Genomic DNA, 16769 nt, shown 5'->3' with positions numbered 1-16769 from the left:
GTGAGAAGTCTATGGGGCCTGCTTGAACAGCAGCTCCAGAGTCATGGAGTTCTCGCAATTTTGTTTGTAATTGTCTGATATATATAGCAATGGTTGTATCCTCTCCTAACAATGAGGTATAGGCAGGGGTAAATGGTTGTGCCTAAATGGGTGGATGTCCAAATAGCATCTCAAATGGAGAGATGTGTAAATCACCTCTGGGTCTGCTTCTGAGATAAGATAGGGCCACAGGTAGAATTTCAGGCCATTTTAAATGAGTCTCCATGCACAATTTGCCAATCATAGTTTTAAGTTCTTTATTCATTCATTCAACTTGGCCGGGGCTCTGGGGATGATATGGTGTATGAAACTTAGGAGTTATTCCCAGACATGAATAAATTTGTGATAAGACTGAATCAGCCTTATCTGATTTAATAGAATGATTTCTTTTAAAAGGACTTTGGCAACAAAAGCAGATGTGGCCCAAGCAGTAGGGAATGCTTCAGTCCACCTGGTCAGCAGATCAACTATGACCAGACAAAATTTATACTGTCCAGCTTTTGGCATAGAGATAAAATCAATTTGTGAATGGTGTATAAGCAAGAGGACATCCACCAGCCCTGGGAGTTGAGTAATTAATAAAATCACCAACACAGATACTGAGCCTTGGGGTGTGAGGAACATATGGATGGCAAGATAGATGATTTTTGGTGGCAAAGAAGGAAATGAGGGAATTTTATTTCTTGTGTCTCCTGTTCCTGTCGTGGGAGATGGAAGGAGGAAGAGTAGAAGGACTTAAGGCCGAACAAAAGCTGAATCTAGGACTTAGAAGAGGAAGAGATCTCTGTGGAAACCAAGGTCAGGGAGCTCTCCAGCCAGTCTGGACCAGACTTGATGAGCAACCTTATTCAGGTCTCTGTACCTCGACGAACTTCACCTATCTTCCCTGGGAAATTAGGGCAAACTCCAACTCTGTCCTCTTCCTGCCCCCTGCTCTTATGAGAATGTGATAAGAGAACAGATGGGGAAGCTTTGTGCAGATGTGAAGGCTTATCATTATTAGGGGCCTACAAGCAAAGAAATGCTGACTCCCCCTCCTTTTCCATAAATGGGTACCCTCACTTAAGTCCTTGGAGCTCATGCAGATGGACTCTTCTCTGCTATACCCATGAGGCAAAGTCAGCCCAATCTGACCTAGGAAACAAGCACAGATTTATCCCTGGATAAACCAGCATGGAAATCTCTTAACAGCTTTCCTAATTTTGCCCTTGACTTCTTTTACTTGGGACCTGAGCAGTTTGGGTATAAGTTCCAAAGGGATTAATCCCTCTCTCCCTATCCAGTTTGCTTAGCATTCCATCAGGCTATGGGACAGACAAGTGTTTGCAAATCCAGTCTATGCCCCTGGGGAAACAGGATCCCTGGGAATTGTTTCAGAGAACTGCTAGCTACTAGTACTACTAGTCACCATTAGACAAGCTCCCATTTCTATCCTGCGTCTAGATTTATAAAGCACTTTTCTTGTGAGGTAAGTTATGAAGAGAATGTTATTCCTCTTCTTAGAGAGAAGTCATTTATTTAAGGTCATGCAAACAAATAGAAAGTCTTAGCTGTTATAATAATTAATCATATAGGGAGCTTTTGGGGGGGGCAGTTAAACTATAGATATACTTTGGGTTTTTTAAAGGAGCTTTTAAGGTTTGCAAATCATTTTGCAAGTATTCTTATTTCATGATCACAGCAACCTTGAGACATAGCTATTGTATCTCCATTTACAGATGAGGAAACTGAGGCAACTCAGAGTTACATAGCTAATAAGAGTCTGAGGCTAGATTTGAATTCATGTCTGGCATTTTATCCAGTTTACCACTGGAAAGCTATTTTCACAAGCTGCAATGACCATCTGTGGTGCTATAGGATCAGTCATGGAGAATACTCTACACCTCTTAACAAGAGAGGTCAGATTCTGCAGAATAAGACATATATTTTTTGGATGTAATCAATGAGGGAATTTTTTTTTACCAGATTATATTATAGGGATTTTAGTTTTGGTTTGGTTTGGGTTTTGGTAAGGAGAGGGGCAGGAGGAAGAAAAATCGAATTCTATTAATTAATAGATAAGTAAATGGCAGCATTGAGATTTGAACTTACATCTCCAGTGTTCAGTTCACTGTCATACTGATTAAAACCCAAATCTCCTGCCTCCCCAGGTGAGTGTTTTTTTCACTTACATCCAGAAAATTCTCCATACATTTATTATTGAACCCTCCCCACTCAATATTTCCCCTGTGTTCTGGGCACACTTGGCTATCTAGGGTTGGGGCTGCCTCTAGTGGGTGGGGCTAGAAGGGGCAGGTCCTCAGGACATGTTTCAGAGATTACTTTCAGGGTGGAGTGGCACCATGGGCACAGGATGTAGAAGAGACTACAGGGTTTAGCCCAAACTCAAAGAACCTTGTAGCAGTGGCATAAACAGTTAAGGAGAGGCCAGGCTCCGAGCCAGGGCAGCTGTTTCTCTGAAAGCATTGTCACAGTGCCAAGAATGCTTCCATACTGATGGACCATGAATCAGACGTTTGTTCACACAGCCCATGGTGAGGCTTACTGGCCAGGGTGCTTAAGGCTCTCTGGTCAATGCCGAAAGGGCTGGAGCTGGGCAGAGTTTGTCATAGGGATAAGAGCTGGAAATAAATCCTTTGCCACTGCCTTGAAAATCCTCCCACCCCTTCTCCTGGCCCCACTTAGAATCAGTTGTAACACAGAGAATGTGAGAAGCAGAAGGGTGTCTACTCTTACCTTTATGTTTTCATAGATGGATGAACTGGTGCACAGAGGAGATTAGGATTCTAGTCTGGACTAGAACCCAGTCCCATATCCTAACTCTAAAAGGGCAAATTCCTCTTGGGAAGCTAATGACTGCTGAGGGAACTTTCAGAAGGAAGAGCCTGTTTTGTTCAGATTCATCCCAGAACTCTCCACAGACCTCATTTGCTCATCAAGCAGTAACTTCCTGTGTGATTTCCTGATGCTTAGGGATACTCAGTGATAATGAAAGCCGATAAGAACTTTGTAACAAAGGATCCCAAGGGAGGAGAAAACATCTGCAGGGTTGGCCTTGCTTCTTATTGTCTAATGTGGTCTTTATTCTCTTCTAAGGGGGGGGGGGGTGGGGATAGCTTCTATCCTCTCTCTTCTCATCTCCCCAGACCTTTAAGGATATCTAGTCCAGACTGTATTTGAAAAGTTCCCTCTATCCAGTTGGATTTGGAGTCAAGAGATTTGGGCTCAAATCCCAGCCCTCCTTTTTGCTCATCTGTGTGACTTTAGGCAAGTTGACCAATTTCTCTGGACCCTTTCCAGACAATTGTAATATTGTTGTTGAATTGTTTCATTTATGTCCAACTCTTCATGACCCCATTTGGAGTTTCTTGGCAGAGATACTGGAGTGGTTTGACATTTACAGATGAGGGAACTGAGGCAAACAGGTTGCCCAAGGACACACAACCAGTATGTGTCTGAGGCCAAACTTGAACTTAAGAAGCTGTCTTCCTGTTTACAGACCTGGTACTCGATCCACTGTACCACCTAACTGCCCTTTGTAAAATTAATAAAGTTAGGGAGATGGATTAGATAGTGTCTGGGGGTCCCTTCTAGGTCTAAATTTGCAATATGATCCTATGTCCCTACTAAGTGTTAATCCAGGCTCCTCTTGAAATCTCCAGTGGTGGAGAGCTACCTGTGACCAGTAGAAATTTCTCTGTAGTAAACTGAAATTTGCTTTCTTGTAATTTGTCTCCATCGAACCTTGTTTTTGGTTCTGGGGCTAAAAAGGACAGGTCGTATCCTTCCAAAAACAACCCTTTAAATACATAGGTACTTATTATGGACCCTTTTTAAGTCTTCTCCAGACTTACTCTCTCCAGGGCCCTCCTCCCTCACTTCCTCCAGGTGCTGGACCACTTAGTGGAGTTCCTGTCACTCTGGGGCTGCTCCTGCTGCTCCTGCTACTGCTGCTGCTGTTGTCATCACCACCGCCTTCAAGGATGGGAAGGCTGTCTTGGAAATCTCCAGTGTGCTTTTCCTCCTTTCTTGTTGCTAGGCAGCCAAAAATTGGGGGCTCATAGAAGAGCTAAAAATACCTCCCATCCTACCTTGGAAGTCCCGGAAACTCCTGATCTGCCTGACTTGATAGGAGTGAACTGAGGAGATTCTGCTTCTCTCACCCCCTGTCAGCAGGTTGTCTTTTTTTAAAAATTCTTGCCTTCTGTCAGTAGATTCTAAGATAGAAGAGCAGCAAGGGCTAGGCAAACAAGGTTTGCCCAGAGTCTGCCACACAACTAGAAAGAGTATGAGGACAGATTTGAACCTCAGACCTGTCATTCTACCCACTGCACAGTTGCCTTAAGGCAAAACTATAGCTCTCCCCTAGCTATATACTATGTAAAGGGATCAATCGCTGCAGAGGGAAGAAAAGGGAATAAGCAGTTATTAAGTGCCTACTAGGTGCCAGGCACTGGCCTAAGTTTTTTCAAATATCATCTAATTTGACCCTCACAAGAATCCTAGGAGGAGGATGCTACTATTATCCTGATATTACAGTATGAACTGATATAGGTAGAGATTAAATGATTTACCCAGGGTCACGCAACTAGTAAGTGTTTGAGGCTAGGTTTGAATTTATCCACTTCACCACCTACCTTCCTCTCTGGGAGGGAAAGTAGACTGGAGTAGTATTTCTCAGAGTATAGTCCAGGGACTCCTGGGGGTCCCCAAGTCCCTTTCAAGGGGCCATAAAGTAAAAACTATTTTCAAAATGATACTAAGATGTTTTAATTGTGAATACAGTAACTATTAAGATGACATCCTCAGAGGTCAAAGCTTCTTTACCATATTTTAAGATTCCATCTTAAATAGAAGTCTGGGGGTCCTTTTCTACTCTTCATGTTCAAGTCTTTCCTTGAAAATGTAACACATTCAGCTCTCCTTTCTTTTAATAAACTTGCCTGGTCATTATCATTGCTTTTTCCAGTTGTATTTTGCCTAGCTATTTTGATGCAATATATTTTCTTGTTTTCTTGTGTCTCTGTTTTGTTAAAGCAACAAAAAAGGGACTTTTGCTGATGTCACAGTTCTGCCTACAGCAAAGCACTGAGCATTGAAGGCAGGCTAGACAGGCTGTGCCTGAAATAATCAGAGGGATCAGAATAGCCTGGGAACAGGATACCAGATTCTAAATAGAAGTCATGGGAAAAACCCTCCAACCTGAATTGCTCTAAGCAACTTTTTAAAAAAATACACACAAAAACAAAAACAGATCTGGGCTTCTCCCTCCTTCCTTCCCAAGCCTGCACTCACTGACTGGGGCCAATCAGATGCCAGCCAGGAGCATTAGGCAAGATATGAAGACTCTGGGCACCTGTGTTGAAGCTATAAGTACCATTACCCAGTCTCAATGGGCTGAGCCCTATATTCTCCCTCCCACTTTATTTGCCCAGCTGCCTCTGAGAGGAGATGGAAGAAAATTCTGGACTCTGCCTTTGAACAGCTCAGAATATGGCCAGATAAGCAAGAAACCCATCCCAGAACACTAGAATTCTGTAGGAGTTCAGAAAAGGCAACTAAAATCAAGTCAGAGGATGTCAGAAAAGTCTCTTTAGGAGACGGCCTAATCCAGCCTCTCATTTCACTGATTGGAGCCCAAGAAGAGGAAGGGTCTTGACTAAGGTCACAGAGCAAATTTTTGCCAGAATCAGAATCTTGTAGACTTTTTTCCTCCAATTACTCCCACAGATGCCTGGGATGGAGAGAGACTTCCTGTGAGTCAGGAGTATTCGTGACCAAAGAAATCTGGGGCAGATGGAGATGGCAGCCTGGTACCCATGTTCAGAAACTTTGGAGGATGATAGAGGAGGCAGGGGAGAATATAGGAATCAAAAGTTTCTCCAAAAAGAACATTCATTGGGGGGGAAGGGATGGAAGAGATAGATAAGAAAGGACTTGGGGACTTGTCATAGAAGGCTTTTGTGGGAGAAGGAATGAACTCTATAAATTGTCATGAGTGACAATCCTTAACTCCCAGCTCAGAGAGATTGTTATTGTTTGTTGTCCTTCATGCTTTAAGAGTTCCAAAATGACATTACTATGTCAGGGTCAGTGTACAGTGTATCCAACTGTGGTTGATCAGATCATACGCACTCAGAAGGCTGTACCACCTGGCAGGCACAAATAGCTGTATGAACATTTGGGATGGTATCCTGGCAGAAAGACTGTGTTGAACCCTCAGGAGCCAGCTGTTTGAGATGAGAGAACACTGCTCCCCAGGAACCCTGGGGATGGAGAAGAAAACAGCCTCTTTGCTTAAATTGCCCCCCAGCCTGGTGAACTTTGTGTCCTTGATGACTCTAAGATCTCCCTTAGATAAGCAGTCCACCCATGCAATTCATAACTTCTCCACCCCTCCTTCTTGTGAGTCTCACCCAAAGGGGTGATCTCAATAGAACCGTTGTAACTGTCCAGCTGTTGTCTCCTTGTGGCCATGTAATTGACCCACCTTTCTTTGCCTGGTCACACAGGTAGGAAGAATAAATAAATATTGACAAGCCTGTTACTATATTTTATTTCCAGTGGTTAGATACCTAAATTCTGAGGATTGAGGAAAGGGATTTTGTTAGAGTGACTAAAGTGGGTGGGAGTCAGTCTAAGAAACCCTCATGGAGGAGGTGAAGTCTTCATAGAACCATGGATTTCAGAAGGATAGAAACTATAATGATCTTGTCTAATCCCCTCATGTTAAATATGATTTCCAAGGCCTGAAGAGGGGAGGAAACTTTCTTTCTCCCTCCCTCTACACCCTGCTAGAAGTTTGGGAAGGAAGAAAAGTCAGTGAGATAATTGGTTGTTTTTTTTTTAATTCTTCCTCCCCACCTTTGGACTTTGACCCACTGGACTCTGTACATAGGGAGGGTCTGCTTGGTACTGTTTCAGATTTTGGCTCTGTGCTTGGGCCCTCCACACCCATGGAGCTGGGGGCTCCTCCCTACAAGCCACATTTTCCCCTTCCCCCTCAAGACTCTGTCACTGGATAAGTAGCCCAGAACCTTAGGGTTTGGGAGGTAAGAGAAGAAAGGCAGCCTCTAGTTGGATTGGATGTCTTGTTTTGGGTGGGGGCAGCATCCAGATCAATAACATATTGTATGATACAGAAATCTTCCCTTATATGCCCCTGGCCTGGCCTCTCCTTGCCTCCAGCAACAGAGCCCTAGGACAGGGTGGGTTTTGATAGGAACACCTGGGCCCCAGCCTGAGCCAAGTTCCCACCCTACAGTCTGACCAGGACATTCCATTTTAGTGAGTCAAACCCATGAGTCCTAAGAGCCAAGTGCTTCTGAAGGGCCACTGGGCTGAAGTCTATATAGGCCTGGAGAGAGAGGACCTCTGTAATAAAGAATGGACAGTGACCCCTGCAAAAGCACCAATCAACCTCCCGTCGGGTCCATAGATTTAGACCTAAAAAGGACCTCAGGGGCAGTTTAGTCCCACTCCAGATAAGGAAGCTGAGTCCCAGAATTGGGAAATGATTCGCCTAAAGTCAAACGAGTAGGAAATTACAAAACCAGCATTTTAACCCAGTTCTCCTGACTTATTTCCACTAGGTCATCCTGCCTTTTTTCCTATATTCCATCTGTGGGCCTCTACTCTTGTTTCTGAGTATCCATTTCTATAATCCAAAATGTAGAGAAACACTCCATTTGGGGAAAAAGGATGGGGGAAATGTTATTTGGGAGATAGCTGGATGGCTCAGTGGATTGAGAGACAGGCCTAGAGATAGGAGGTCCTGGGTTCAAATCTGGCCTTAGACACCTGCTGCCTGACCCTAGGCATGTATTAGCCCACATTGCCTAACCTTGATTGCCTTAGAACCAATACATAGTATTGTTCTAAAATGGAAGGGAAGGGAGGAAAGACAGAAGGGAAAGGAGGGAGGGAGGAAGAAAGAGTTGAAGATATGAATCATTTTAATTCCCTGAGAATGCTAAGGTACCTAAGCATTTACAGGCACTTGCAGGAGCTTCCTGTTGTTTATAGGACAAAAGAGAAGCTTAGCATTCAAGCCTTCTACATTCAGACCCCAAACTATCTTTCAGTAGTTTCAGATTATTCCCAGCCTCATCCTGCCCTCTTCCATCTCTTTGTGTTTGCACAGGCTGACCCATTTCCCAGTCCTGGAACATACTCTGTCCTTGTCTCTTCCTGTTGGAGTGTATGGGATGTTCAAGGAGGGCTAGCACCTCTGGTGTGAGGGTTTGCCTAGTCCTTTTCTGGGCTGCTTATCTGCTTTTGGGGTCCATCTGACATTCAACTCTCACCCATGACTCTAAGAAAGTTTAGCATGTGCAGCAGCCATACTCTGGTAGATCATCTCAGCAGATGGGCTAAACCAGCGTGAGGGTAACCTGTTGATGAGTTGTTGGGGCCAGGGGAGGGGGGGTCTCCTGAATCCTAGCCCAATTCTAGGGGTTCTTGAGAGACTGCTAAGTGGTACAGACAATAGGATATTGGGCCTGGAGTCAGAAAGACCTGAATTCAAAGCTTCGGATACTGCCTAGCTGTGTGACCCTGACATCTAATACTGGTACCCTAAGCATATGAAAACTTCTGGTGGAATGGGTGGATGAGAAAAAATTGTTCCAATGCCATGAAAGCAGCTGAAAGCAGGCTCTATGAAATACATAGAACTTAATCAGACATCAAATATGCTAAGGTCATCCTTTGCATCCCTGGCCATCACCAGTCATTCTGACTTTTGTCTTGCCACTGGACTTGATTGACACTAGAAGACGGAGTGAGGCTGATGACTCCATGCTACTCTGCCTCACTTAAATCTAATTCAAGTATGAGTCAAGACATCATCCCATAATGTCACTGGTTCTCTTCAGAAACTAAGGACAAAACAACATCCCCCGTTGAAACCGTTTTCTTCTAGATCTCCCTCCATGAGCAAACTCCTTCATGGAGCCCTCCCTGCTCTACCCCCCCATTCATTCTTCCCCCCTGTTTTCCAAGAGCACTTTGTCCAGATCTCTCCTTTGCCTCAGTCACATTTTATACCTAATTTTAAACTATCTGAACATATGTTGAATACTCTCGATTACACTGTCAGCTCCTTGAGGGTAACCATGATGTCATTTTCAATATTTGGGCCCCCCAGCATGGAGCCCTGCCCATAATAAGCACATAATGTTTATTGCCTGGGACATCCAAAGGAAGAGGACAATAAAAAAATCATAAACTAGTCTTTTCTCCATTGTATCTGTGCTTGCGGATATGGAACTAGAATGCTAGAGATGGACAGCCAGAGTAATGAGCAGGATGAGGATGGTGGGAGTACAAGTATAGGTTGTCAGAACTAAAACTACTGTCAGTCATCTAGCATTTTTTTAAAGCACCTACTCTGTGCTAAAAATTGTTCTACATTCTGTGGATACAAATAAAAGGAAGTATACCTGCCCTCAAAGACTGGACTCTTCTGCCTAGGAAGACAGATGTGTTCCCATGCCCTTGCCTGAGTTAGACCCTTTTCCCACTTTTGTGCCCTCACAGATACATGAGAATTTCCTGTCATGCACTGGGCACTTGGTTCTCCTTTCAAGTGTTTGATTCTTAATGTTATAAAGGTACCACTGTTGACAGTCTCTAAGAGCAGCTGAGGAAGACCTTACCTTTAAGGGGACATCAGAGAGGATAGTCAGACCTTCCCATGGGTCAACTCTTGGAACTACTAGTTAACTAGAGAATCATGGAGTCAAATACTTTGAGAGCTAGATGACATTTTAGAGAGAGTTTCATCCAGTGTCTTCATTTTATGGTAGAAGATATTAAGGAAAAGGAAAGGGACTTTAAAAGCAATTTAATGGAAAGTAGAATCCCTGTGCTCATTTCAGGCATAGGGGACAGCCTATGCCAAGGTTCAGAAGTGGGAGGTGCTATCACATTTTATTGATTAATTTTAACATCAAATGTCACATTCATGTCTCCTGAGTCCTGTGATTGTTAGACCATTTTTCAGTCATGTCTAGCTCTTCCTGACCCTATTCGGGGTTTTCTTGGCAGAGATACTACAATGGTTTGGCATTTCCTTCTCCAGCTCATTTTACAGATGAAGAAACTGAGGCAACAGGATTTAGTAACTTGCCCATGGTCTAGAAAACTGTTAAGTCTCTGAAGTCAAATTTGAACTCAGAAAGATGAATATTCCTGACTCCAGGCCCAGCATTCTATCTACTTAGCCACCTAGCTGTCCATCTCCTGAATCCTAGACCATTTCTAATTGAGAGGCTGCTAACTGGTAGAGTGAATAGAGTACTAAACCTGGAGTCAGAAAGACCTGAATTCAAGGTTTCAGATACTTGGGCTTTTGTTTGCCTCAGTTAACTCTACTGTAAAATGGGGATAATCATGGCACCTCCCTCCAGGGTTGTTGTAAGCCTCAAATAACATACTATCTTTAAGTGCTAAGCATTGTACCTGGCATACAGTCAGTATTTAGTAAATCTTTCTTCCTTTCCTTTCCTTTCCTTTCCTTTCCTTTCCTTTCCTTTCCTTTCCTTTCCCTCCCTCCCTCCCTCTCTCTCTCTCTTTCTTCCTTCCTTCCTCTTTCTTTCTTTCCTTCTTTCCTTCCTTCCTTCCTTTCCATATATGAACATCAGTTTCCACATCTTTAAAATTAAAAATGAGAAATAGAATCTGTTATTCACAGCTATCAAGTAACTTTTCCCCAGTGACACTGTAAAGTTAGCGGTAGAAACTGGGATCAGAATTTATGTCTCTTGTCTCCTAGGATGGGGCTACTTCCTTAGACTGATTCTTTTTTCCAGCATTCCCTTTTGACTTGTGACTGAGGGGTATATACTATTCTACTATATCTGGTTTCTGGGGAAAGCTGGGTGGCTAAGTAGATAGAGACAAGCCAGGAGATTGGAGGTCTTGGTTTCAAATCTGTTCTCAGATACTTCCTAGCTGTGTGACCCTGGGCAAGTCACTTAACCCCCATTGCCTAGCCCTTACCACTCTTCTACCTTGAAACCAATACACAGTATTAATTCTAAGACAGAGGATAAGGACTTAAATACATATTAATACTATATCTTAATATTTTTATAATTTTTATATGTATATATACATATATATTTATTTTCTCTCTTTTTCCATCCCTTACCCAGGCTGGCAAGATGTCAGGAAAGGAGGGTGTGCAGAAGAAATGGGCAGCCCTGAAGGAAAAGCTGGGACCCCAGGATGGAGATCCCACAGAGGCCAACCTGGAGAATGCCGAGCCCGAGCTATGCATTCGCCTCTTGCAAATGCCCTCTGTGGTTAATTACTCTGGACTGCGCAAGCGGCTAGAGAGCAGCGACGATGGCTGGCTGGTGCAGTTCCTAGAGCAAAGTGGACTTGACCTGCTGCTAGAGGCTCTGGCCCGGCTGTCAGGCCGGGGTGTGGCAAGAATCGCCGATGCCTTGTTGCAGCTCACCTGCATCAGCTGTGTGCGAGCTGTGATGAATTCCCAGCAGGGAATTGAGTACATCCTGAGCAACCAGGGCTATGTGTGCAAGCTTTCTGAGGGTAAGGGCTGGCTGCCACCACCAAGAGACTGGCCAGGGAGAGAAGGGTCACGGGCATGGGAGGAACTGGGCAGTTAGTGCCAAAGGCAGCTAATCGTGGGAGGGAAGACTGTGTTGGGGGTGGGGGGAGAGGAACAACTGTTTTATCATTGACACCCCCAGTGTCCCAGGACCTGGGTTCAAATTCTCTCTCAGCCACTAACTGGATTTGTGCCCATGGGCCAAATGTTTGATCTATCCTAGGGCTCAGTTTTCTTCACTATAACATGGAAATTATTCCACATGCCTCACAAGGGTTACTGCAAAGAAAGTCCTTTAAAAAACTTAAAATACAGGACAACTAGGTCATTCAATAAATAGAGCACCAGGACTGGAGATAGGAGGTCTTGGGGTCCAATCTGGCCTCAGAAACTTTCTAGCAGTGTGACCTGGGCAAATCATTTAACTCCAGTGGCCTAGCCCTTATGGCTCTTCTGCCTTGGAACCTATATTTAGTATTGATCCTAAGACTTAAAAAAAAAAGAAAGAAAAGAAAATTTAGAGTTCTATATGAAAGGGAGCTACTTTTTCCCCCCACTTTTCTCTTCAGTATAATGAGGGATGGAATTTAATCTCTGATATGCCTGCCAGCCCTAATGGTTGTAATCTGCAGCCCAGGCTGTGCCACTATTTTATCTGGGCTTAGACTCCGGGTGTGGTATTTGTTAATGTCCAATGTCACCAAAATTCTGGGCAACTCAAAACATAAGGTAAACCTAAATGCTGCCCAAGTGGGTACAGACTCTCTTCGGATATGTTGTGTGGAGTAATGCCAGTGAGAGCTGAAGAAGCTTGTACCTTATTCAGGTACAAGTGAGACTAGATGCTCCATTCCAATGCTGAGAATATGGGAATCTGGGAGAGTTAGAAGAACTAGAACCTGCCTTCACAGAGCTGAAGTCTGGTCAGGGAAAATAGGAGATATGCCTAATAATCATTGGAGCACAGAGCTTGAAGGGAACACAGAGAGTTTACCCTAATTTTACAAAGGAAGAAACTGAGGCTGAAAGAGTGATTTGCCCGGTGTTACACAGCTAGGAAGTGGCTGAGGCCAAATTTAACCAGGTCCTCCTGATTCCAGACTTGGTGTTCCAGAACTGGGCTTTTGGACAGATAGACCTTCAAATCCACCATAGTTTGTCAATATCCACATCATTTTACATGGTGCCTCCCTCATTGGGTTTTCTGCATGTAGTTCAGAAGTCTCTTGGGGATTGGTCAAAATAGTAATGGATGGTGCTTTAAGGATTACAAAGTATGTTGCAATTTTACAGTTTCTCCTTACAAAAATATAAATATTCAGGAAGCAGGTCCTGGGTTCAATAATAACGATAAATAATAATGAAATGTATGTAGCCCTTTAAGTTTTACAAAACACTTTACAAATATTACTTTGTCTTATCCTCACAACAATCCTGGGAGAGAGGTTCTGTTATCATTCCCAGTTTGCAGATGAGGAAACTGAAGCAAACAAAAATAAAGTGACCTGCACAGAGATATCCAATAATTAAATGTTAGAGGACAGATTTGAAGTAAGGTCTGGTGCTGATAATAATAATGACTAACTTTTATGTAGCACTTACAATATGCCAGGCACTGTGCTAAATGCTTTACAATTGTTATTTACTCTTCACAACAACCCTGGGAAGTAGGTGCTATTATTATCCCCATTTTACCTTTTAGGAAACTGAGAGGTTAAATGACTTGCATACAGTCACACAGCCATTAAGTATCTGAAACTTGATTTAAATTCAGGTCTTCCTGACTCCAAACCTAGTACTCTGTGCACCATACCACCTATCTGCCTCTCAGGAATGGAAGTGGGATATATAGTATGGCATGTTAGGGAGAAAGAACAGTAGAATATAAAATTTCAGATTTTAGAAATCATTCAGTCAAACTCCATCATTTTTCAGACAGGAAATCCAAGACCCAGGGAGGCCTTTCAGCCAATGGGATTGTGTCCATTTCACAACCAGATTAGAGATGTTGGGATCTTGGTATAATCTGGATCCCTCACACAGACTGAGGAGGGAGGCAGGGCACTTCTCTGGATGGCTTCCCTCAATGCCCTGAATGCCCTCCACTGAGTAGCTGGAAGACATCTAACAAGTGAGACACAGGAAGCACCCCAAGTGCCCGTGGGTGTAGCCTGGCTTAGTTAGCATCTATTCAGGACTTGTTCTTTCTACCCAAGTGCTTCAGAAAGCAGGTCAGGCGGGGGAAAAACCCAAACCCACATGCATTTGAAATGCCTGGAATTGATGGGGTTGGGGAAGACAACGCTCAATATCCAGCCTTCGTCTATCAAAATAACAGTTGGTGCTGAGTTAGAGGGAAAAAAAAACAGACACATTTACATGTGCCAGCAGGAAGAGAAAAATTCTCACAGAAAAATCCTTAGAGTGGGCTGGGTATTGACAGCCAGGGAACCTAGAGCTAATGGACCAAGGGTGAGGGTGCTGTGAGGACCCCCCCCCCCCCGCAACCCCATTACTTTTGGAGCCAGTGCCAAACCCAGGTTTTACCACGATAGCCAGTTAGATGATGGGAATTTAAAGACCCTGACCCATAAGGCTACTTAAGCCAGGAAAGGGCACTGGTTCCTCAAGAAGAAACATAAAATAGACATATCTGAAGATCCATTCCAAGCCTAAGGCAGTAAGAACAGGAACTGGACCAACATACCCAGGCCCTGCCCTTTGGGAGCTCAGAGTTCTAAAAGAGATGGACATAGCAGACCCTCCTCTGTTCCCCCCAACCTTGTCCTCAAAGAACCTGGGTCCAGGGAGAGAAAACACAGAAGACAATTGGAGAGCAAAATGTGTAGCCTGGTGAACCTGGGCACGTTACTACCCTTTTCTTAGCCTGTGGTCACTCATCTATTAAATGAGTGATCTCTAAGGTCCTTCCAAGAAAGGCATTCTGAGATTCTTGAGTGGCTTAAACTGAAAGTATTATGGAAATTCAAGTAAGGCTGAGCTCACTGTTAACTTTATGATTAAAATTATCTTGAGAGACTAATGGGGGGGGGGATGATAATACAAGTTTATTATGATTATGTCAGGTTTATTGCTTAGGCCAGCATCATAACTGATAAAGTGATACAGGTCTCCATGACTCTAGTAACCAGGGATAACCCAAGCTGGGCTGGGAAGTGTAAAAATACTTAATAAAAAAAAGATTTTTAGGAGCTCTTTATTCATCCCTTCCTTGACCACCCCAAGACAGCTTTAATTGGTGATAGCTAATTAAGAAGTGGTCCATCAACCTATCCACCCCTGCCCATCCCCACAAGTGGACAGGTCTCATACACAGGAAAAGAACCATTGTCCCCATCATTTATTAATCAAATTCTGTTTAAAAGGAAGACATTCCTTGGGATTCCTAAGGACAAAGAAAATGCAGCAGACTGGATGGTATCTCTGACCCAGATCCCAGACACAGAAATGCACAGTAATTCTCCCTAATACGTAGGAATTAATACAGCATATGAAAAATAAGTTCTCACACAAGGAAGACAAATATCATTCATGTTCTCATCTTCTTTCTCTCTGCAGCTCTGGACACATCTAATGTGATGGTCAAAAAGCAAGTGTTTGAGCTATTAGCTGCTCTCTCCATCTACTCCCCTGAAGGCCACAAGCAAACCCTGGATGCCCTGGATCACTATAAGGTGAAACTGTGATAAAGTGCTTGCCCCTAGTATCCCAGAGGGAGCCTGGAAATCACAGCGGTAGACACACAGGAACTGAGAAGCCAGGAATTCTGGGCTAACTAGAGTTAGTCAGTTACTCTAGTCAGTTACTCACAAACATACACCACTCCTGGCAGCCTTACGTACACAGTCCAGGACAAGAATGGGGGAAAGAGCCAGAGAAAGAGGAGGCTATAGCCCTTCCCTTGGACAATACCCAATCCAAAGAGGAGAGACAGGACTCTGTATTCAGGCAGTGCCCTAGTATGAGAGGGCTTTGTTCTCAGTGAGCTGTGAGGCTAAGAGGAGAAATAGGATGAATGCTTAATACCTTCCACAGAGATTTCCTAATTAGACACTAAGGAATAGTGCTAATAGGGCCATCTAGCATGGGAGAGAATGGGACCCAGCTGAAGCCTCTGATCTCTCCCTCCTGTCCCTTACACCTAGGTGGTCAAGAGCCAGCAGTACCGCTTCAGTGTAATCATGAACGAGCTCTCCAGCACAGACAATGTTCCCTACATCATCACGCTGCTGAGTGTCATCAATGCCATCATCCTGGGCACAGAGGAACTCAGGGCCCGAACTCAGCTCCGGAATGAATTCATTGGTAGCCAACACTGTCCCTTCTCCCTTCCTGAGGAAAAAGCCATAATCAGGAAGGAAGCCTTGGCCTGACCTCAATGAGAGATCAAGCATTTACCCACTGAACAACTTGTTCCTTTCTGTAGCTCCAAAAGTCCACAAGGCCCTTGGACCACAACAACCCTGGGAGAGAAAGAAGGAGGGAGGGAAAATATTTTAAAGATGAGGATATGGAGGCCCAGAGAAAGGAAAAGACTTTTCCAAGATCACATAGCTAATATATACTGAGCATGGATTTGTAGTGAAATCTTTTGATCCTAATCGCTTTTTAGTAACTGATATTTAAATTCTTTCCCTTGGACTGTTGCTTCTTTTTCTTATTTTTGTAACTGGTGTTCCTCTCCTTGCTGCCCTGGAGACCCTTAGCTAGCATTTCATCTGTCCCAGAACACCCCCCCTTTCCTTGCCTAACCCTTCTCAGGCAGATAATCCTTGCATTCCTAAAACAGACTTTTTGAGTGTTACACATTCTTTTTTTTTTTAACCCCTACCTTCCATCTTAGAGTCAATACTATGTCTTGGTTCCAAGGTTAGGCAGTAGGAGTTAAGATCACATATCTAGGAAATATTTAAGGCCAAATTTGAACCCAGAACCTCCTGTCTCTACACCTGGCAAATCCAAGCTAGCCTAGCCTACATGGCACAGACCTTGCTTTCTGTTTTGTGTATGTGTATATGCATATGTGTGTATATATATTTATATCAAGTATAAATATATATACACATATATTCCTATAGAAATAATATATTATATGCATAAATGTTATATATGCATAGTGTTATAATTTAAT

The 16769-nt window shown here is 43.6% G+C and overlaps 1 protein-coding gene across 5 annotated transcripts in view; it reads left to right on the top strand.

Moving 5' to 3' along the window:
* Positions 1-16769, top strand: part of INF2 (inverted formin 2) — an 85152-nt gene that overhangs the window by 28645 nt on the left and 39738 nt on the right. For 2 of the 5 annotated variants that reach the window (XM_007473470.3, XM_007473468.3), the window contains exons 1-4: positions 733-891; positions 11199-11598; positions 15197-15312; positions 15784-15943. In XM_007473470.3, coding sequence (XP_007473532.2) covers positions 874-891; positions 11199-11598; positions 15197-15312; positions 15784-15943 — 694 coding nt within the window. In that variant the 5' untranslated portion in view covers positions 733-873. Of the gene's footprint in view, positions 1-729; positions 892-11198; positions 11599-15196; positions 15313-15783; positions 15944-16769 lie in introns of those variants that run through there. The other 3 variants (XM_056811179.1, XM_001372665.3, XM_056811180.1) reach the window with 3 other exon arrangements.

The sequence above is a fragment of the Monodelphis domestica genome, chromosome 1 (assembly GCF_027887165.1).
Source record: "Monodelphis domestica isolate mMonDom1 chromosome 1, mMonDom1.pri, whole genome shotgun sequence".
Classification (NCBI taxonomy): Eukaryota; Metazoa; Chordata; class Mammalia; order Didelphimorphia; family Didelphidae; genus Monodelphis; species Monodelphis domestica.
The sequence above is the reverse complement of the archived record's forward strand: the minus strand, read 5'-3'. Positions and strand labels throughout refer to the sequence as shown.